The following is a 23744-nucleotide window of genomic DNA, read 5'->3' on the forward strand; positions in this document are numbered from 1 at the left end:
AAAGGTTTGACAAACTTTCAAACACAACTGTATCTATATCCGTTGCAGTGTAACAATGTACAGCAACAAAGCAGCAGGATCATCAGATGACTGTACAGTACATAACTGACCACAGTTGACTCCTTGTACTGTCTTTGAATGACTTTTACAGCATATTATAGACATAACATATGGACAGAATTTGTGATGTGTTAATTGTAGCAGCCTTTTCACTCTGAGCGGGGCTGAGGTCAACACGATATGACTTTGTGAACCAGTAGCTGCAGCTAACTCAGGGGCAGGGCACATATTTATCTAACGGCAGAACAGCAAAAGAGGCGAGAACGCAGCGCTGAGATACTCAGAACAGATTATTTGACCTTTGAATTCATATTTTTTCCCCTGTACTACTCTGGTCAGGACAACCTGTGCAATACAGTACATGCAGTATAAACCGGAATATGGTTATTTTTTATCTTGCAGGTTGCAATTGCTGCTTTTTTGTAAGCTGGTTTTGACAAGTTTTTAGATTTTTTTCAAATTTTCTTTGTGTTTGTTTCTCTGTTGTACCTCTGCAGACTTTTCATTTTGGTTTTGTGTCTATTTTCATTGCGTCTATATATAAATTCATCTTAGTTGAATTAATTTAAATCACAAAGAAAGCTGATCAGATAAGAAATAATCCATATAGGAGTTCACATGCGATCAATCATGTGATTAGTTAAGAGCTGCTTAAAGATTACTCTGCATGTACTTCTGGATTGGTTTTATGTCTTATTGTTCACCATAGGTGCAGAAATCAGAGTTCTCTTAAATGCATTTCTTTTGATAACACACTGTTTCTTTACAGACTCAACTTGTTCTTTTTGAAGTTAATTTTGAACTGTCTTGAACTCAACTTTTTTGAAAGATGTCAAATGTATCAAGAATGGTTTTGGAAGTGGTACCTTTTGTTTTACACCACATAGACACACACATGTAAATGCACTGCAATTATTCTGAGATTTTCTCAGAGAGTTAATCAAACTGGTGAATTCTTGTCATTTTTACTTCTCCTTCTTGTATAATAGAGAGAAGACAATTACTTGCCTTAAAGACATTTCTGTTAAGCCAGTGTTAATTAATTGATGAGGTGAAACAATAGTAATTGAGCCAGTATGGCCCACTGATGAAAATATTGCAATATCTGTTTGTGGCGACTTTCCTTTATAAAAAAATGTTGTATATAAGTAGCTGCTGATGAAGACCAAACCTTTGCTACTGGTGCAACTATACATTAAACACATTTAAGCGGTAAACACCAGTTGACTTATATAAAGAAAGAATCACAGGAAGTCCAATCTGTTTGAGAGTGAGCTTGGGACTTCCTGCCGTAGTTCATACGAAACAAGACATTTTTTTGACAGTGGATCAGTTTGAAATATTGCAGGGAGTAATGGAACAAGAAGGAGCAGGCACAGAGCTGTTAGATTAGAGCAGCTGCAGGCGACAGGCTGCACATCTCCAACTTTACAGCCAGGTAACCAACTTCTTTCACTCACGGATGCCCACAGAATAATGGAAAAAAGCCAATTACTGCCTGACTACTTCACTAAATCGACAAGCCTATGTCCTGTAATATTAATTCACATTTGCTTCTTCCCACCAGTAACCAAAGATGTTGACCATGGCTGAAATCATCAAGATTGCCACTTTAAGCCTGTGAGCTGTTTCCAACCCAGTTAGCAGTAAAGCCCTGTTCTCTTACTCCGCCTCCTGTATCTCCTTGACAACATTAGTCGCGTTGTGACTGACAACAGTGGAGGAAGATAAGTATTCTATGGTTGTTGCACCTTTTGATTTGATGTCTTTATCTCACTACAGGACCAAGGTCATGGAGCTTTGGCGTGCTGTATAGCTGTAACCCCAATTCTCTGATAGCCTGATTGAGATGTGTCTCTATGGGATTTGCCTCTGTGCATGTTCGTCAGGCGCATTATTTAATTATGCTGTACCTCCTGACACAAAGTGATGGATGTGTGATGAAGAGGGGCTCTGCCTCCCATTCATTTACATACACATTTCCTTCCTTTCAAAAGATGAGGCTTCTTACATGTATACTTAGAATCAGAACGAACCACGCCGACAGGCAAAAGCGTGTCTGCTTTTTGTTTGTATCATGTGCACTGGAACAGATCCTGAAGATCTTAGGGGTCCATTAAGAAAAGTGTGCACAGCAGTGACTGTATAGCACCACATGTTTACACAGCCACACAATCATGCCTTCTTTAGATAGAATAATGGTGAATGCTCATTTCAAGGAAAGCATGGTACTCCACTCACAGAAGTAGGACTGAAGAGGCCTTGAACCTTGGACCTTCCCCAAGGAAACATCTATTCCAACAATTCCTTCAACCTAAATGACCATACTTGTGCATGCATCTGGATATGAACCAACGGAACACGCAAGCAGCAGAGTGGTCATGAATAAAAGAAACACAGATTGTTTACAGATTCACAGTCGTATACTGGAAATGATCAGCATTAATTTGTAATTGTATTTTGTCGACCCATCTATCAAACCCAACCTCCTTCTCCCGACGTGGATTTTGTCTCTTCATATGCTGTCACGTAACTCCTGTCATAATTGCTTCATCTAAAAGGTTTCCAGACAACAGAAATTAAGTATGTTGCATGCGTACACATGACCTGTGCTGTCGTTCTTTCAAGGTAGACAGTTCTCTTGGTGAACTGGGTAGTTAACAGAAGTATGTTACCTCTCTGAGTTGTGCCTCCCCCGTGCAGAGCTACACTGTCGGGGAATCTAACCAGTGACTGAGAACACAAGTAAGTGTTTTATTTTGAAAAAAACTTGCAATAGCAGTCTTTCTCAAAGTGAACAATATAAAAAAAAACTGCCACTTCCATGCCAAGCGAGCTGTATAGGCACTAAAAACGAACACTTCTCCACATCTAAATTTTAAATGCAGACATGCACATGACACTGTGCATGCTTTCATCACTGCCTACATACCCGTGCTCTGCTTTGCATACAGATCATTACAGAACATGGCGCACACAGACGTGTCTGTGTATCGTAGTTGGACTAGCTATGCCTTCAAGAAAAAAAAAAGCTTTTGAGGATCAGGATTGACACTTAATGCAGGTCTGAAGAAGATGATTTGATGTAAATAGTAATTTCTACATTATCTTTAAAATAAGACTGATTTTATTGATGTAGTGCAGTCATTATCAGACCAAACAGATCTCTAGGTTCAAATCGCTTAATGACAACATTAATCATGCAGAGTCTTGAAAGTAGAAGGTTCACATACATACTGCTGCCTTAGCTTATCAGTGATAGTTCAACAGTGGTAATAGTAAACATTTTTGTTCATTTTCACAAAATTTAGTTAAGTATATTATCATTACATATATATTGCGATAAAAAAATGTCATGAAATTAATTGGAAGATTACATTCAGTTCACCAACCATTATGATAACAGACCATCTCTCAGATCAACTCCTCCACTGACAACCATTCAAGTTTTTCCCCTCCTTCTCTACACTTTCTACTATGGCTGCTTTTATTGTGCTAAACAGTCTCTTGGGGACTACTGTATGTCAAAAAATGAAATAATGAAAGAGTTGCTGACAAGAAAAAAAAAACTATGCACAAGTTGTTCCGGAATACTATAATAAACAGATGACACAACCAACATCAGCCAACATAAAGAAAAGGACACCAAGACAGCTGTATACTGTAGGAAACAAACAAGACCACTGAAATCAGTTTTTACTGTTCTTCCACAAACTAGTGTACCAGCTGAAGAAATAACTGAAGCAACTGGCAACATCACTGAAACCAACCTACTGTACAGGCATTCACTGTAGCTGAAAGGCTTTAAACGGCCGCTTGCAGTGCTGGAGCCAAAAACACTAAGTTGTCTTCAGAAATCACTTTTTTAGTGATGCAGTCACTATAAACTATATATAAACACTAAAAGCTATAAAGCCACTAACAACAGACAGGTGGCTACTCACAATAACGGTGCACATTATGAGGGGGAACTGGGAGGTGGCTATGCATTGTAAACTTGCCCTCTGTTAGAATCACACAAGGGAGCCATCATTGCAGAAATCCTTATACTGGCTGTAGGAGAACTGTGGACATTGTTATACAGTATGGTTGTTTTTCACTACATACAGTACTGTTAGCATACAAATAAATAGTGTAGTCATATATTATTACGCAGTCATACATACAAACTTGCTTGATTTTACTTTCCCATATGAAACCTACAGTTTCATTTTGTCTTCAATTAGAAATATATATAAACACATTGAGTCTCATTGCGTTTCTGCACTTTCTAGATAGATAGATACTGTAGACAGATAGATAGACAGACAGACAGATATAGATGTTATGTTTGAAATTATATCACTGTCAGACTGAGAACCACAGAACATTTGTTGCTGCGTTTTTGTACCACATGGATAAAAATGTGCTAAATGCCAGAAATTCTGGGTTTCCACGGGTATTTTCCCAGGATACAGGAACAGATCTTACAGAGAAATCCCAGACCCAGGCGCTCAATTCCTGGTATTCTTGGTAACCCTATTCCATCTCAGCTCCACCCAAGCAGTAAACAAAGTAAATAATGCTTCTACATGTTGTCGATCTATCTGTTAACCCTTAAAAAGGAAAACATACAGTAGCGTCACTGTGGTGTGGGTCGGAACATGCCATACAGATGCACATATACCAGCGTCTTCAGGTTCCTGTCCAACGTAAAACGGAGGATATCTCTGTGTAGACGTGTAATCACATGACAACATCATGCTTAAAATGGACCTGGCCAACAGTTAACGTTGTGGTAAACTGAGAAAATGTTGCCTCATGTCTGCTTTGGTGAGCTTTCTACGTTTTTCTTTTTTGTTGTTGTTGTTTAACAAATGGCAAAAACCACAAGCAGCCTGTCTGGTGACTAATGCACAGGTGGTAAGTTTGAAAAGGGAAGTGATCATGATTTGAACATTCAGAGGTCTGTGCTGTTTCTGTGATAATAATAAATAATGTTTCTTCTGGGTTGCATATAAGGCTAGTCACACCAGAAATGTTTAAGTAGCATAGAACAGTTAAAGGTATATGCCAAACAATACCCTGAAGCATCACGCCACATGTATAATTCTTGTCTATTTATTTTTGTGTGGTCTTTGGAAAAGTAGGAGTTATGTTAGAATCTGCGGAATCTCCATAATTGCATGCCATGGGCCAGAGTCAATACGTACAACAACTCAGAGAAAAGAGCTGTGGATAGGCCCACTTTACTTCCATTAAGCTGTATCCAAAACAAGAATGTTTTAGTGGCTTGACATGTTCATAGGCTGCAGACACATAATGCCAGGGTCAAAATTTTGGGAAAGGAGTGGTTGTGCCTTTTTCCTGACAACTGACTTCAGAAACCACACATGGATGTTTCACTCAGTGTTTCCAAGTGGACATGGCAAAAAAGAGAGAAAAAAGGTTTTTCAGTGTACCTAATGTTATGTTATTCCAAATGGGGTTTGAATTGTGGTGGGGGATTGGGGGCGTCTCACCTCACTTATTAAGACTTGGATCCACCTTATGACAGGTGAAAAAAACAGCGAGGTTTACATATTATTTTTTCTTTTAATTGTAAATGTTATATTTCCAATATTCCTTCCTGTGAGAATCCTGCGAAACAACTTTCAGACACCACTAAAGTGGACTATACAATTTCTTCATCTACCAACTCCATTTATGTCCACAAATGATGAATGGACTGCATTTATATATAGCTTACTTACAGCATGTGTGTGTTTGTGTGTGTGTATATAATATATTTATATATACAGTATTTTCTTTTTGCCTCTTCTCATGAAATGAGAAGAAATAAAAAAGAAAAAGAAAGAATTGTGACAATGTGATTTATTCTTGATAGATAAAGTGCATATCTATCTCAAAACTCTATTGATGAATCATTTCTAAACATATTACTATGAAAATTTAACCACAGCTAACCTTTATAACAGGAACAAAAAGAGGAATGTGTCTGAAAACAAAATTATTCCAACTTCATGGGCAACGGAGAGAGAGATTTTTTTGGTCTGAACAGTCACTCAAAGTGCCTTTTTACACCAGGCACACTCACACATTCTTATAGCACACACATTCCCTACACATTCAATGCATTTTTCTACCATATACATACACCAGTGATACATCGGGGGCACTTTGGGGTTAAGTACAGAGATTCTGACTGAAGGAACGAGGGATCAAACCTCAAACCCTTTAATTAGTGGATAACCCTCTCTACCCCCGGGCCACAGGCGCCCAGATCTGGGCTCCTGTGCATTCTGCTGGCCCTGTGGGTAAATCTAGTTGCAGTACCTTATTATGTTGTCCGATATACTTAACGGTTTTCAGTTTATGATTAAGATTATGTCACGCATGTATCTACGGATCAAGAGTTAATTTCTAACATTTGCCTTAAAGTTACAGTTTAGCTAACCAATTTTAATTGGCTGATATCATTCACACTGTATGGATTCCCTTTATATTGTAAGTTGTTCAAACAGTTTGAAAGAATAATTCATCCTTACATGAATGTGAGAAGAGAATTCAAGTTTCCCCCACATGCCAAAGCTCCATCACTCCTAAGACATGGAAGACAATGCACTTGCTAAAAGCAAGGGGAGAACCTTGGCAGATCACTGGCCTGTTACAAAGCTATAACATCGACAGTCTCTCAGTAGCATTTTGGCAGAGCAGTTTATTGAACTGTGTGCTGTAGTGGCAGGAAACTAGAGTACCTACAGAAGAACAAAATCACAAACATGGGGAAAACTGAGACTTGGAAAACCTTATTGCTACGAAGCAGCAATTCTAAGCATCAATCCACCATGCCGCCAGATCAGTGACTGTTAAAGTACATTTACTCTAACTAAATAATGTATTATTATATATAGCCTATATAAAAAAATCTGCTTGTGTAATTACTCTCACTGCCAGAGGGGGGAGACAAAAGTTCCATACTGCAGCTTTAAGCTAATACGTGCAAATGAGTAGGATCTGGTGACGGCACGCAACAGGTTTTGATATTAAGTTTTTTTTGTGGTAGATATAAATTTAAGATTTAAAGTAACCAAATTTCTCATGGGAAAAAAAAGAATATGTCAGAGGAATTATTATTCCAAGTGCCAAGAGTGTCTTTCAGCAAAAAAATTCCTGGTCATTTTTTTTTTTGAATAAATATCAGAGGTCTGAAAAGTTGGGGTTTGCAGTGTTTCACCAAAACAAAAAGAAACTGAAAAAAGAAAAAAAAGGTTAACCAAGGTTGGAAAATAAACACACAGTTTTTTGTTTATCTAGTTAATCCACATGCAATCCCTCATATTTATCTTGTGACCCAAGGTTAGAAACCACTGTGAGTGTTTTCAAAAAGTGTGCGGCAGTTTGCCTGATGAGCATTTTCCACAATATTTTGTGAAGGTTTTTTTTTTTTTTTCTGTTTCTAGCAAGGGTCTGGAATTGCTGATGCAAGTTTAGTCTAACCTTGGGGTTGTATGCATAAATACATCCTGGATAGCCACTGTTGATTGTTGACTTTGGTTTTAGGAACTGTTTACTTTATCCAACAGTAAAAAAAACCGAGGGTGTGACAGCCAGAGAGACAGTGAGAGGGGAGAGTCGGGAGTGAATTATGTTTGCACACATGAAAGCGGAGCTGTAATTTGTTTGCAATTATAGCTTTTCCATTTGATGTGCGTTATTCAATATTCTGTGCACAGAGAATCAAAAATGTCATGGCTGATTTCAGATTTCAAGAAAGAGGTGAAAATTAGATGGGAGAAAATGCAAACAAGAGCCATTGAGCTTAATCAATAATAAAACTTCATTTTCTCCCCTTTTGTCTCTTTTCTGGTGTTTTGTTTTAGAAAGTTGCAGGACGATGAACTATGTCCTGTAATTGGAAAGTGTGAGATTCAGTCTAAATCAAATTTAGATGAACTGACCTTGCCTTTTTTGTGAGGAGCTTTCTGAATTCATCAAGGTTGGTAGAGAAAGCCAGTGGTTATGTTAATAGTCCTAGAAGTGTGTACGTGAATAACCTTCAAGTTGCTAATGATGCCTTAATGATTTTAATTAAAAGTATCTGATACATCTGATTGATTCGTTATAAGTATTCCAAACTGTTACTGCTAACCGACACAAAGTCATGGATCAGAGGGTTAAGTCTGGACAAATATTGCTCCCTACAGGGTCTTGCTACTGTATAGTCTTGTTTGTGTCTGGCTCTCATTGTTTATAGTGCCATACAGATAAAATATGAGCCATGTATTACAGGAGGGCGACAAAAAGGGTCAATAAAACTCCTCTAAATTGAACTGCACAAAACTTGTTACAAATGTCAAATTAAAAGCACCACCTCTTATCTTTAATGTGCCTCTGAGCCTGACAGTCTGTTGTGCCTTTATCCCCTCTTTGGACTTTAAAATCTCCATTTCTCTCAGAGCTTTGAGGGTGTGTGCTCTGACAGAATGTCAGGCAATTAAACAGTCATGGCTCATTGAGCTGGAGGTGGGCCCGCTCCTCCAGGCTCCTCTATAGGCAACAGAAGAAATGAATGCAGGCACTCCCTGCCATCCCTTGCTCATTCTTTGACTCACCAACCCAGCGGTAAATCCAGACAAGAAGTTCTTATCAAAGGACACTTTTAACTGTTGTCAACTTTCACAAGGCTGAGCAGTGTCACTGTCACGGGTAATTATCCTGTGCCAGAATGTAAACCAGGATATGTGTGGGACAACAAAGATGTGTTCTCACAAGGAACTCAGTCATGTCCCTGCTGGAGGATAAACACATAAATGCTGTCACATTAATGATGGCACAAGGCAGCCGCAAGACAAGACTGGCACCTTTACAAATATTCCTAATGTACAGCACAGAGATATGAAAAATAAATAACAGGGAACAGTTTCAGTTACGACAGGAAGCTTCAGGTAAAACCACAGGCACTGTGTTACTGTTTTTTCGTTTTCATTCCTTATACACACCTGAGAAATAAAGACTAAAACCAGTTCGAAAAGATTACCAGCAACCTACTGAGACAGTACCATGAAGAAGGGACGAGGCAAGAACCAGGTTCAAAAACAATGGCTGATTAGCTTCTTTTCATAAATCGGTTACCACATTAGGTTGGCATCCTCCCACTGACCACTTGGCTTGTCTTAGCTCTAAGAAACCACAGGGCAACAAAAGTAAGTTTGAAACACAAGTGACACCTATTGCTACAAGTCTATCATTTATATGTCAAACAAATAACAGCATGTGTCCCGATAGTGAAAAGAAATACAGCGTATGGTGAAGACCATGTCCTGCATGCTTCACGTGGTGTGAGTCTAATATGTAATAAACCCTGACTCATTTAATTTGGTTCCTGAGTCTTTGTACAACATCTATAACAAATCCAAATGCTGTTTTCTTTTTCTTTGTATGTGTGCATCATGGAAATTTCCTGTAATAGGATTATCTTACTGTATGTGGTCTAGTGACCTCAGTGGTCAGTACTGACACAACAATAATCTTCAAGATTGAGGATAGCATAAAATTCACAATTTTTTTCTGATGTCAACTGCACCACCTTGACAGAAATTTATGCAAATTTTTTAAAGTTACAAATGTACAAATGTAAGGTTGTGACAAGGGCACACATGCATTTTTAGGGCAGTTTTCTGTGTGTCCTTGCCACGCCTTTGCCTACTGTTAGATGTTTGACAGCTTGCGATAAGCTGCAGGACACAGCAGATGTGTTTGATATTTGGAACACATGACCTCAACCGAGATAATTCAGGGCTTGCTGGGCAACTTTTGCCATCTTACTGCGGCTGTTTTATTCACTGTATAATCCACAACTACATAAACATTCAGTGCATAGTCAGTTTTCATTCTTCAGACAATAGAAGCTTTAACAGTATTCAAACCATCTTTTTACAAGCAGAAGTGAATGATGCAGGATGATTGTTGGAATTAAATCTTTAAAGGTCACATATCAAATTTTACACTGTTTTCATACAGTACACTGGTTTCATGTACCCAAAACCGTCTCGTGTAGTTTTACATCTCCTTTCTCAAGCTTCTCTCAAGAGCTCTAGCAACAATTGTTGAGCCAATCGGAAGAGAGGCTCTTAGCCTTAGCAACTTGGCTAGATGGTGGGTCCAGGTGGGCTGGACTGCTTTATTGTTTGTGACATCACAAAGTTACAGAAGTGTCATTGCTCATTTCAAGAAAAAGTTTCTGAATATGGGCTGTATGCATTTCTCTGTGTGCCCTGAGGTTTCTCAATTTTTTCCCTGTTTAAAAGGGTAAAAGGGTTTCCGGGAGTTTTTCCTCAGTTGGTGTGAGGGTCTAAGGGCAGAGGATGTTGTTATGATGCCATGTAAAACCCTTTGAGACAAACTGTTTCTAAAAATGGGCTATACAAATAAAATTGCCTTGCCTATATAAGACCAATACCTGCTTTATAAAAATAACAGGGAACTCTTACTTTATATAATGGGACCTTTAAATTGTATCAGGCCACAGTGGAACAAGTGCTTACCAAAATCTATACAGTAAAGGTTATTAAAAGGTAACAGGATCAGAATGTGATGATGAAAAAGAAATCCAGTCTTTTTCCCTCATGTAATTTTACACAAATTAAATATTCATTGTTTTGTCCTTTGCTTGTTAAACTTTCCCAGCAGTGATCACCTCTTCATATTTCTATAATTCATCATTATAAAAGAGGCAGGACACAGGAAAAGGAGATGATGTTATTTAAAGGTTCACAACTGGAATCAAACAGCCAGGGAAATACTGCAGTTGTGTGCTTAACCAATAACCACACAACCTCCAGTACATCCCTGTGTTAATCCTTTTATCATAAAGTAACAACTTAAGGTAGGCTCAGTAAGGGTCAGTCTCTATAGAAACCTGACCTGGCTCTGCTACAACCTTGTTATTATGAAAACATAGCTGTTGTTTGACAACACATGTAGGTCATAACAACTTGACTCTTGCCAGTGGAGGGCAAGAATCAAGTTGTTATGAACTACATCTGTATTCAGTTAAAAGTGGATGCATTGCCACAATGACTTGATAATACAGAGATATCCTTGCAGATCAATGCTTTATTTCCACCAGACGAGGCAGATGTCACACTACTTATAGTGTTGAGTTTGCAGGCAGTTTTGGTTTCCTCAAGAAGCCACAAAATAACTTAATTCAGATATCTGGTGTTATTTTGATATACATTTTGTTGTCATATTCCAAAAAGCATTAAAATGCTTCCTGAAATTTCTACATTTTTCAGTTTTAGGTGGAACCTTATGAAGTGATGGATATGAGCCTGACCGTGCAAGAGACAAGCAAAACATGTTATTTTTCTTCCTAAACACCTTTCACAAATCTCACAATTCGCAGCTTGCAGGGGTCTGATCAAATCAGCATGGATTCCTTCAGCACACTTAACACTAAAACTTGACGACACTGCACAGCAAAACTTTATTACAGCTACCACTCCGACGGTTTGACACCTTTAAGTAACAGATACATCTTTTTTATTCGGTTGTTTGCCACTAGTGCTGTGATTAATGTCCAATGTCTTCGCGTATGTTGTGTGTGTGCGTGCCCGCTACTGTACAGCAAATCTCCCCTCGAGGGACAATAAAGATATCTGAACCCTGAACTTGGATGTTGATAAGGAAATTTTCTACTCAGGTACACCAGTCTAGTTATCGTCCATCGAACGGAAGCGCCTGTCACCAAGCTTCATTTTGTAGGAGTCTCTAAGCATGCTAATTGCTTCTGTTATTCATGAACAGTCTGGAGCCCCCACATGACTGTACTATTAGAGCAAATCCTGCCTCCAATACCCTTCCCACCATCTCTTCACAGTTCTACCCTCTGACGGCACAGGTCACTAGCTGATTGCTTGGTTTCCTCGAGGAGTTGACTCTATTAACTATGGCATTGAGGGTCCTGGACTGGACTGTGTCTGGAATAGATATGGTGGTTGAAGAGGGTTTATGTTAGATCTCCAGGGAGAAATCCTAACTCGCCGACGACACTGTGGCATGTGTTCAACAATCCCTTTGGAGTTAGCACCTCCGCTGTAAAATTCCACATTTAATAACTGATACTCCAATGCCATAATACACCACAGTGGCCATTATCGACCAGTGAACAGTTCCTGCAGATAAATAAATGGAAAAGTGCTCCTTCGTGGCAAGGAGCAGATAGTATGTGACACTGAATCCCATGTGAGATGAAAATGAGACTAGAACTGACACTTGCTCACGCATACCACTGGGATTAACAGGTCGCAATGCTTGTTTACTGTAAGCCTCTGTAATGCTTGGAATACGATCCTCCATCCACATGGGCATTTTCACTTCCAGCCATAATACATTAAACAGCACCACCAGACAATAGTGCAAGGACACAAAAATATATGAGTATAAATGAGTATAAAATCTTAAAACCTTACACTGTGTTGCATCGCATTCCAAACAATCCTCTGGTTTGCAGCATAAAAGCAGGGAAACAGAAAGTCTTAATTAATTCAGTGTAGGTGGAAGAAATCATTGATGGACACACAAAGCTTAAAAGGCAACTGCTGTATATAAGGCATCAAAATGTGTGGAGAACCAATTAGATTGTGCAAAAACATAATTAGTATTGAATAAAACAAATAACTCATTTATTGTTGTGGGATTCCAAAAGACCAGATGGGGGAAAAATGCTGCTTTGCTAATTATGTATTCATTAACTAAATAACCTATTATTAACCTGACAGAAAGCAGTAAGACATTAAGCCTGTTTTAAGCACTGTGGGAGAGAATGCCATACTACTAAACTGATTTAATCATTTCAAGGGTCGGTAATGAAAAAAAGTATTTGTGTTTCTGTGTTTTCTGGTATGACTAGCTCTAAATACCAATATAACTGAGACACAATTTGAAAAGATTCACTTTGAAAAGGGCTAGAGGGGAGAAAGGAAGGGCAGTGTGGCTGCAAAGGTAATCCGTGATGAGAACTGTCTCTCAGCTGAATTGGACTGTCAGCTCCATGTTAACCTTTAGCCTGATGCAGCATTTTAGGTTTCAAGGTTGTTTGAGATGGAAATCCATGTATCACGATCCAATCCAGCAAACATACAACTAATCTGATAGAAAATAAAGGTGTGCTTTACAGCAAACAATTGATACGGTCAGCCTCGCAAAATCTATCCATCTATCTTCTTTCATCCCCTTCTTTTCTGTTGTCCAAGCAAACAGAGATGAGAAGGGGGCTGAATGCAGTGCACCGCACCTTCCACTGCCCTCTTGGGGTAACACTGTTGATTCGTTAACAAACACAAATCAATAAAGGGGCCTGAATGGAGGACAAGTACAAAGAATTAATTTCCGGCTCCAGGGGCTTAGGATGGCAAATCACCCGCTTTAATCAACAGTGTCAAGTCAGAAAGACAAATGATGTTTACACTCAAGCAGTGTCTTGCCTGAAAATAGCAGCATTTGGCTCTGTCTCCTTACCAGTCTGTCTAGGCTTGTGCCAGCTGCAGTGGTAGGCCGCTCCTCTGGGCTGTACGGCCTGAAGCGGGCGTTGAACACATCCGAAACACCACGGGCAGACCTAGTCATTCCTGCGGGTTTTGGCTGGCCACAGCCTTGAAAAACCTGCAATTACAAAAACATGGGCACCCAATTGTCAGGGCTTTAAATTACTTTGGATGCGGAAAATAGGGAAAACATGCTGTTTTGTTAAGGTCTTGTGAAGCATTCGCCCTGAATTACCGGGGTGACAGTTACTCTACGTCAAGTTGAGGTAACCATGTTGATAGGTGATTCAACTAGGAGCTGTGACCAATGCTATTTCAGATGATAGAGTTAAGTTTTTACAGGCTTTTGGGAAAACACCACATATACTTAAACCATAAACAAAACTGCATCTGCTGCATGGGAAAGCCAACAGTGCATTTAGCTTTGAATGAAAACTGGCATTCAAAACTGTGTGGGCAGAAAAAAATCTTCACAACCACCCTACATTTTTTTTTCTTTCTGACTACAATTTTGTGGGCAAAGAAAAAATGCAGTAAAACACAGGAAACACATTAACTACTGTTAGTTGAACTAAGATTTTCTGACCAAACTAAAACATATAATTCAAATACAAGACCTAAACTTGGACATAATTAGAATGTGTTGTACTACACACCTTAGACACAGCGCAGTATGACTTACAGCCAGCTCCCCACTCACTTGCGCTTCGGTGTGTGCGAAGTTGGACTTCAACAATCTGTCTGAGGTGTTACTTTAGTTCTCTGGGGAATAAAACTAATTGACATACCCTGTAGGAGACCTGGGCACTGTTATCTTGCATATTCATGATGGCCTCTGAAATCTTGACATCAATAGGCTCCATGACAGATTCAATGTTGAAAGGTCCCCCCAGCCTCTGCGCCACCAGCAGCATGGCATCTGTCATAACAGTGGTGGGAAAAAAAAAAAAAAAAAAAGGTGGGGTGATGTCGGGTGGAGGAGGTGCAAACAGATACACATTCAGTTGAAGAAACAGCTTTTCCTGGTATCTAAATGGTCAAGCACTCACATACAGAAGTAACCTTGAACGTTCTTTTAAAGCACTCCACGCAGTGATTTTAATCTATTTGGAAAATTGGATTGGAATGCGACTGACCATCTCCATTTTCAGTCAATATTTTTAGTAAGATGTACTATGTGGTCCCCTTCAAATGCTCAGTGATGCATTCCTGTCATGTCTGATGTGGCAGCATCCAATATTAGTAACACTGGAGAGAACACAGTGCACTGCAACCTAAGAAAACACAAGTAAATGGGGAAACCACATTAACTATCCTGATTACACATTTCGATATTCACTTGGAAAGTGGAACACACAGTCAGAAAAACAAGCAAAACAAGATTGCGCTTATGCCTATGTTATTTATTCATTCATTCACCCATTCACTCACTGAAATGTGTCACAGCTAAATTATTTTTTGTACATTTGCGATGTCTATGTCTATATCTCTATCTCTATACAGTATGTTGGTATTTCTGGATTTGAAGGCCTTCCAAAATGCTATGCATAAGTTGTCGAAGTGGTTACACTGCTGGTTGGAAGCCCAAGTGCTTCCCATGTGGTTGTTGCTCTTTAGAGATGATTTGGTGTGAACAAGTGGTGTTGACAACTGTGTGTTAGAGATTTTGTCAGATGTTATAAGATCAGGATTTTAGCAGAGCAACAGCTGGGAAATGGCTATGGAAGTTAACATGTAGACTTAATGGGACACGTTTCAGTCACCATTTCTGACAACAGAAACAGAAGCGAAAACAAGCAACAGCTTTATTGGGGATTCAACTGCATAAAATATTGTGTATCAAAACGAGTAGGAAAAAGGAAACAGTAAGTGTGTGGCCATAGGTTTTGACCTTGTCTTGTTGCATTTCTTACTGTTTTCTCAAGTTACAGTGTGTCAGGCTCTGTCAGCTTGCATAGAAAGTGAGAACAAAAGACGAAGAGAAAAATGTTGTTGATTGCACAAAAAAGTGTTTCTATAGCGTATTACAGAATTCTATTTGTTTGTATTAGGGGAAAAGGTTAAAATCCTCAAACTTTTACAAAGTTTATTATATAACTTCAATTTGGTGTCATTTCCTCTCAGTCTGTCTAATAGAATTGGCCAGCGACCAATCAGATCTGTCTGACTGCCACCCTACCAACACCTGTACACCACTCACCGATATGTTGCACAGCCACATCCCCATTTCACATATCACATCACACATTGTGGCATCACAGTGAAGTCTAATCTGCAAAGACTCTCACATCCTCCATTTTCCTCTTTTGTTTTCCAATAAACCTAATTTGTTAACACAAATTAAGTCCCCCTTGATTGAACTTGCTCAGCCTTTGGGCGTTATGCAAAATATGTGATGGTTTCATTTTTGTGTGGGCTAAGTGTTGAATGTTTACCAAGTCTGGCTCCACCCCTGCTTTGCACTCTTGGTTGGATAACATAAAGAACCCTGAAGACATCACAATGTTCTGATAATCAAAAAGGACAAACAATTACTCAATTAATACAAACCATAATAAAAATACTTATCATTTTTATGCAACCTTTCACTGGAGGTCATTTAAACAACAAACTATTGTGTCTTGGCTTCTGATTACTTGACAGTTTTGTCAATTACCGCCGCCTTTGCATCATCAGTCCAGCAACACAAACTTATGAAGCATGGATCTTTCTTGGGGCAAATTAAATTTTTATGTAGATCAATTTAATCAAGTCAAGGATTTTTTTTTTTTTTAACGCTAGCTGCACGCAACAAATAGCGCTGATGAGTCACAGATTCAATAGAACTTTTGAAAGCCAAGCACTTATTTACATTCGCTTGGCTGTGGGCAATGAATACTAAAAGGTCAATGGCTCATTAATATCACTGTGTGGACACAAGCCAGAAAGCCTTGTTGAACACAAGACACTTTCTATTATCATATCCACAGAGTGGATTTGTTTTCATCACTTTCAATTAACACCTCAGATTGTTAAAAAAAAAAAAAAAAGTTGCATTGCATTCAAATTACCCAATTAATATGTATTTACAATTGTGACGGTGCAGATTTTAATCGGGCAAACATTTAGAGGCTACACTGAGTGGGTTAATTAGTGCCATGAAACAGAGCTAAAGAGCTCCGAACCCCACAGGGTCTACTGTATATAACATGTCTGCATGCCAAAGCCTTTGTAATCAGTCCTGCATTTGAATTGGGGTGGGTGGGGTGGGGGGTGGGGGTGGACATCAACAAACCACTAACTCATAACTGTTCAACTTCCAGACCTGGAGATGGTACTTAGACAGTCTGTCAGGAGAGTTTTCTCCATCCACAGACCTCCCAGGATCCGACCTCAGCAGCAGGCTGTCATACTCACTCTGCAATTACCCCTTTACTAAATAAGGTCATCCTGTCATTTAGAGACTACAGAAACAATGACAACTCATATGCTCGTGCCTTTAACTGTTCAAGCAATCTGCAGTGAAATGTAGCGATAGCTTGTTGCTCTTTGAAACAATATTGAATTTGGCTTGCCGCTCCCATGACCCCACCCGTCGCAAAGACAATGGTATAATTTGTGAAGACAGAGAGGAGAATGAAGGACAGTGACTGAAACGGTGTAAATAACATACACGCGAAGAAGGAGTCGTCATGAGAAGCAATCTGACACTCGGGTGGCCAAAGATTTACAGAGGAAATAGGAGACAAGTACTGTATGTGTGAAAAAACCAAATAAATAACAGTGCAGTTCTTTGATAGCAGACCTGTCCAGCTTTTCATTCTACTGGGACCTCAGATCAGTGATGGCAGAGGAAAAGAGCCGGGAAACATTAGCTCAGCTCTGGCTCCATTTCCTTTCCAATTATGTCAAAGTCTGAGCCTTTGAAGAGCTCTTGTGTTTGTTTACACTGTGGATTGCAAATAGCCTGTGATGCTGGCTGAGATTTTAATATACAGTCTACTGTATCTCAGTGCCAAATGGCTTTTCTACAGTAGCACTCCAATTGCATCTCTGTGATGGAAGAGTAGATGACACCCGCATCAGCAGAGAAATCAAATAAAAAATTAAGTTTGTCTGTTAACATCGGTGCAGATCACTTGTCAGGTTTCTTGACACCAAACTTCAATTAAGGCTGGATCTTTTCTTTCAGTTTTGTAGTTCTTGAAAATAATTTAACTGCGTTGCGTGCTGTTTAATCTGATTATGATGTAAATTCATTCAGCTGCCTCAGGTACGTCTGCTTATTTTATGACAAACACACATAAAAAAAAAAAAAAAAATCAAAATTCAAGCAAAAGCTTAAAAACTGTCAAGTGCAAATACTGAATATTTAGGTCAAGGGAGCCAAGTGGGAACAACTCATATTTCATAATAAGAGAAAAGAAGAGAGCCTCCAGCATCAGAAGCGATGGCAATCTTCCCCAACAATGGCGACTTATCTGCAACTTATCAGATGGGCTTGACAAACAGAGGGAGCTGGGAACTTTGTCTTCTTCATACCTAACTGTGGGAGAGCAGGCAGAGACAAAAGAGGAGACAGAAGAGAGAAAGACGAGAGCGGGGGAATGAGAAGTGGTGATGATTGGGTTGAGTCGGGCCAGGCTATGGCTTTTTCCCAGAGGAAGAGTGGGCTGCTGTGCTGCATTTGAAAAATTCTACCTACATGGAGAATTAATGACTCTCATTTATGAAGAGTGCATGAAGTCCAGTCCGCAGTGGCCTGGCTGCCACTCTGAGCCAAATTTTCCCTGCATCACTTTTGCAGTGCTGAGATAGGCCTGTGGCCAGCCTGAGGAAATCTTGTTATCATCACGACACAGCCATGCAAATACACGCATCTTGTCCTATTCTTAGCTGAGGTTTCTAAAAAACAACTGCGATTGTGCCTTACTGGATACAGAGATGTTAAACTAAAAGACACTCATGCTACACAGCCACATCGTGAACCAACTATTTTGTTTCACATTGGAGGTTAATATTTCAGTTTGTTGTGTGAAACATGCTTATTTGTGCTGTCTTGCTAAACGCTAAAAAAAAAAAAAGAAAAAAAAAATCTGTGGAGGTAATATTGCTCTGGGCTCTGCCTCTTTATCGAGATTGATGTCCACTTAAATTCAGGCTATGTCAGCCAGCGGCAAGCCTCCAGCAGACAAGGACAAATAAGGAAAGTGAACAAGCCCATCTATGGCTCTTTGCCTGTGAAGAACTCCACAGGATGAAAAATGGCTCTAGTGTAATTTGGATTCTGTAAAGCATAGCTCATCTGTGGGTCAGTCAACCAACTAATGGTGCTATATGAAATGGTGTGAAAATGGAAAGGGAAAAAATGTGTGTTGTCATTTGGTGGTCACACTTTGCAGCGGTCAGAAAGAAAAAAGTCCTTAAATATACTGTATGTACACAGACACAGACTTTTTTTTTTTTTTTTTACATTATACTGCATGTGTCTTTTATTTTTCTGCAAGGCTACCACAGAGGAGCTGGTGAATGTGGTGATCATCTTTGTCAACCTTCACTGACTTTTAGGGACAGTAGAGAAGTAAAATACTGGATATCAAAAGTAACCTCTGCTGATACAAGGATGGCAAAGGGCACGTTGTCTATAACGACACACAACAAGGGCTCTCCTGCAACATGTACTTGACTGTTGAAAAACCTGCTTTCAGAAGGACTGTATAGTCTCACCATTGGATGGAAATCTGTATGTTGCCCAATTGATTCCACAGTGAAATATCTAAAAATCTATTTGATGGATGGCTGTTATATTTTGTAAGCATTCATTGTACCTAGATGATGAATCTAAATAACTATAACCATGTTTTTCCATCCACACGTTTTTATTCCTATTAAGTAATATCAAATTAAAATTGCCTTATGGAAACAGTAACATTCGATTAAATGTCATGAATATCGATAAAAAGTCAATACGGTCGGTATCTCTGTTCGAAAGGTGTGTACTATAACAGGTGAAGAGAATCCTGGAGGACCCATCCAATATTCTACACTCAGAGTATGAGGTGTTACCATCCGGCAGGCGATACAGAGCCCAGCGGTCGATATTAAACCGACACAAGAACTCCTTTGTGCCTCTATCAGTTGGTGTTCTGAATAGGAGCTTAAAATAGCACTAAATTTTTTAGGATCTTAATGTGTTTTTTATAATTCTTATTGTGTGCTCTCTATGGTGGTTTTATGTGTATATGTGTATGTGGTTGATGGGTCTGGCGGCATTGACTCCAGGCCGAATTTCCACCCAGGGGGACATTAAAGTATAAATCTATCTATCATCGGATTTTCTCTTAATCGATACAAAGTTAATGCGACAAAGGCGGATGGAAACAGTTCTTTGCCAGATAAATGTGAGTTGTGATCACGTTTTATGTCAATTCCGCTACGTATTCCCGGCTGTTCAACAACACGGTGGGAGTAAACAAAGAAAGATGCAGGTGTTCAGGCGATAGACTGGCTTCATGTGAAGTGTCACAATCTCACAGAACTGCTGCCGTTCACAAACCACTGGTGGCAGTCTCCTCCGGTGTCTGTAGTAGGCTATTTAACATGCAGTGCATCTGCATCAAAAGGTGCTTACACGCCACTGTCTTCTGATGACAGGCATGTGGCATTATAAGCACCAGCCTATAGCCTATAACTTGTGCAACAGCCTATTTACCAATTTAACTTGGCTGGCATGCGTATGGCTCAGTGGTTTCCAGGCAACGACTCCAGCAGCTTGGCCTGTGCGCAGCCCGACCTCGGATAATCGGTTAAAGGTGAAGGATGGATGTCCTTCTATTTTACGATTTAGTACAAAAATGAATGGAAACACCTTAAACTGCAAGAAAATGTTTCGATACACCAATATGATCGCAAAACAGCACATGTCATTATTGGCTTTTTATCCGATTTTAAAGGTCTTAGATGGAAACGCACTTGAACCAGCATTATTCACATTTATATTTTTTTCCAGTCTTCAGATAATTCGATCATCAAGTGGATGGAAACATGGTAAATTGACTTTTCCTTTATCTCCTAGTGTGGCAGTTTTGCCACTAATTAAACAGATCTTCACATCAGACATTCATATCTCATATTCAAGATTTTTAGAGGATGAATTATTTTTTCCTTTTTCCATTTCCCCATTTATCAAGTGACCATTTTCTGTCAATATTTTATGTGTTTTACATATCTTGTTAAATATCTCCACATCTATGGATTGGACCAAAACATGGCTGTAAGGCTTCTGTTCTTATTCAAAAATGAAAGCATGAAACAACATCATTCTTTTCCCATTATTCATGTACAAAGTTGTAATGGAGGAGAAAACAGCACACTAAACAGTAAGCATAATGCAGGAGCCGAACTGGAGCAACACTGATACTGCGCTGCACTGCTAATGAAACTAAGCAGCATAATCCAATAATGAGCCATTCATGAGCAGATCGTGTTACTAATGGAGTTGGGGATGTCATGGAATTTGAAGACACAAACCACCACCCCTCATCACCACCACCCACCCACTGCAGTCGGCGTCCTTGTTTGCACTTCTGAAAAGCCACATGTTATGAAGCATATCACCACCGCAGCGCTCAGATGTGACGTGAACGGGCTCAAGAGCCGAACAGCTCCGAGCAAAGACAATGATAGGTCTTGCTCACAAACACACCACAGAGAAACATTTCTCTCTTTCTCTCCCTTCACAGAAATTTCTCTCTTTCTACAAATTCGTAATTGCACAGGTGGGAAGAGAATCTGTAATTAGATCTGCTCAACCACATCTTCATGTAACTGTGAGTGATTAGGCAAGCAAAGAAAGTCTAAAACAAAATGGAAATTAATGTTGTCGCTACAGATGCTCTCGCACATTAAACAGAGTGAGGGCACAATGTTCACCCGCTGCTGCCTTGTCAGTGAGCACAGTGTATTCCACAATGTTCGTTTGACTTCTTAGGACAGATGATGTAACTGGCTAATACAGGCAGGGTCTATAATGTGCCTGTAATAACTTCTGTTGGAAAGTATATAGTTCCTCAGCCCCGCAGGTCTCAAGTTATTTGTTTTCTCTCAGATGGGAGCATCAGTGACTCATGGCTCTATTTTAACAACCCAAAGTGCATGGTGTTAAGTGTACGATTCTAGTGCACTTAGGGCGGGTCCATATCCACTTTTGTTATTTCAATGGATGAAAAAAACTGTTGCTGCTCCAGGCACATGGTTCAAAATGGACTTGTTTGCACCTTGGTGCATTCCTATGTTTCCTATAAGGTTCTATTTGTGGTGAGTTCATTACGTATGAGGACTGGCCAGTGAACTCTGTGCACTAAGGGTGGCAAGAAAGGGCCGAACAAATCAGTGCACCGTACATAAATAGTGAAGCAACAGCAGTAATCACAGAATTGGTAATCTTTTATGTTATACTATGAGCAGTTTCTGGTAAAATATGAAATGGTGGTAGGAAAAATTTAGTCCGCAGGTGATAACAACAAAGCATGTGCAGAGCGTATTTGCATCTTGAATGAGCCTTAAAAACACTGAAATATTGTGCCATTGACCTCAAAAGTCTTTTTCATTGGTCAATTGTTCGCTTGCTTTCTGCTGCCTCAAGATAGCAATGTGTCGACAATGTGATAAATGCACTCATGGCCACTGGTGTATCCACTTTTTCAACAATGTCGGCAATATATGGGAAAATGACTTGCACTTCTACATTTCAAATGTACTGAGGAAAAAGCCAATAAAACATTATTTTCATTATTCAATATAATCTTATGCAAGATCAGTAAACCTCAACCACCGTTTGAAACTTATTTCAAGGTAAATTGTTTTGTTTTTGTCAATGACAACACATTTTAACACTATTGAGAGAAACACATTTTCCTTATTCCAAGAGTCAGATCAAACAGAGCAAGACAAAAACAACACTCAAATGTTGATTTTGTTAAAATGGTTTAAGGCGCAGTCTTCACTGCAGAAGCTGAATCATCTTAATAATTCAGTGACCTTGATGTGAAAAGTTGCCAATAGTTTGGTTATATTGTACAAAAGCATCTTTGTGTGCTTTTTCACTGAGAAATGAGGCAGAAGCAGTGTTGCATTGTTCACTAGTTGGTTCAAAGTTCAGTTTACACAGATGAAAATGAACTAGTTCATGTTCATGGTTCAGTTTCAGTTCATAGTTTAGTTTTTTTTTTTTTTTTTTTAATTTGAACTAAGTTCACAGCTCTAAAACTGAAAAGGTTGACATTTGCGTTTTCTGTTTATTTATTTATTTTTTTTAATAATAAATAGGCTGCTATTCTTTTTCAATAGAGCCTGATTTTACTATCCATCACCGACCCCAAATCATCACCACCCCTAAACTGAAGAGCAATGTTGAGGTTGAGAATATATTTTGCTTAAAGTGAAAAACAAAATGAGGTGAAGCTGAGGTATTTTGTATATGGAAATACCTGGTGGGCACAATTTGCATAAAAACATGTTTTTTTCTGCCTGTCTTCACTTGTTTGTTCATAAAACCGCTTTAAACGCTCAAACAATCTGTCGTCAGCGGTGGTGGATGTGTCTGTACTGTCGATACTGCAGCAGCATACTGTTGATGCTGGGCCGTGCCTATCAAGTTGTCATGTGGCATGCCACAAAACTGTCATGAAACGTGAGAGGAGCTCAATTTCACCAGTATGAATGCTGCTCACGTTCATCATTGGTAAACTGATTTGTTTAGTTCAGTTCGACACTCACTGAAAATGTTCGCATTCACTGAATATGTTTATATATTATAAGGAGACACAAAATCTGAAAAAAAAAAAAAAAAATTACAATGGTCAGTATGAAGATCTTCAACAAGTCTGAACAAGTCAGAGTGTTGAACACAAAAAACATTCAGAACATAAAATAATAATCACTCAATTTGGGAAATCTGTAATTCCCTGCGGAGATGTAAATTAAAATCTCAACGTCGCTCACAAAACACTACCAATGGTACAGCGATCTGTCCAACTATAATAAAATCTGTAGAGGTTGTTGGTGACAGTAAATGTCATCATGCTGAAGACGAAAACTTATCAAATCATCAGTCCACCGTCACTGCTTTTTTTCAAAAGGACACATGATTGAGTGGTTTACTGTTTGCTACGAAGT

The 23744-nt window shown here is 39.2% G+C and overlaps 1 protein-coding gene across 2 annotated transcripts in view; it reads right to left on the reverse strand.

Moving 5' to 3' along the window:
• The window catches only part of LOC146965068 (glypican-6-like), an 87742-nt gene that overhangs the window by 15512 nt on the left and 48486 nt on the right, over positions 1-23744 (reverse strand). Inside the window, exons 5-7 of one of the 2 annotated variants that reach the window (XM_085765766.1) lie at positions 14378-14508; positions 13564-13707; positions 12516-12545 (exon numbers count right to left, since the gene is read on the reverse strand). In XM_085765766.1, the coding sequence (XP_085621892.1) occupies positions 12516-12545; positions 13564-13707; positions 14378-14508 (305 nt within the window). The remainder of the gene's footprint in view (positions 1-12515; positions 12546-13563; positions 13708-14377; positions 14509-23744) is intronic. The other variant, XM_085765767.1, reaches the window with a different exon arrangement.

The sequence above is a fragment of the Trachurus japonicus genome, chromosome 21 (genome assembly GCF_045865225.1).
Source record: "Trachurus japonicus isolate A0001 chromosome 21, Traja_1.0".
NCBI classification, from domain to species: domain Eukaryota; kingdom Metazoa; phylum Chordata; class Actinopteri; order Carangiformes; family Carangidae; genus Trachurus; species Trachurus japonicus.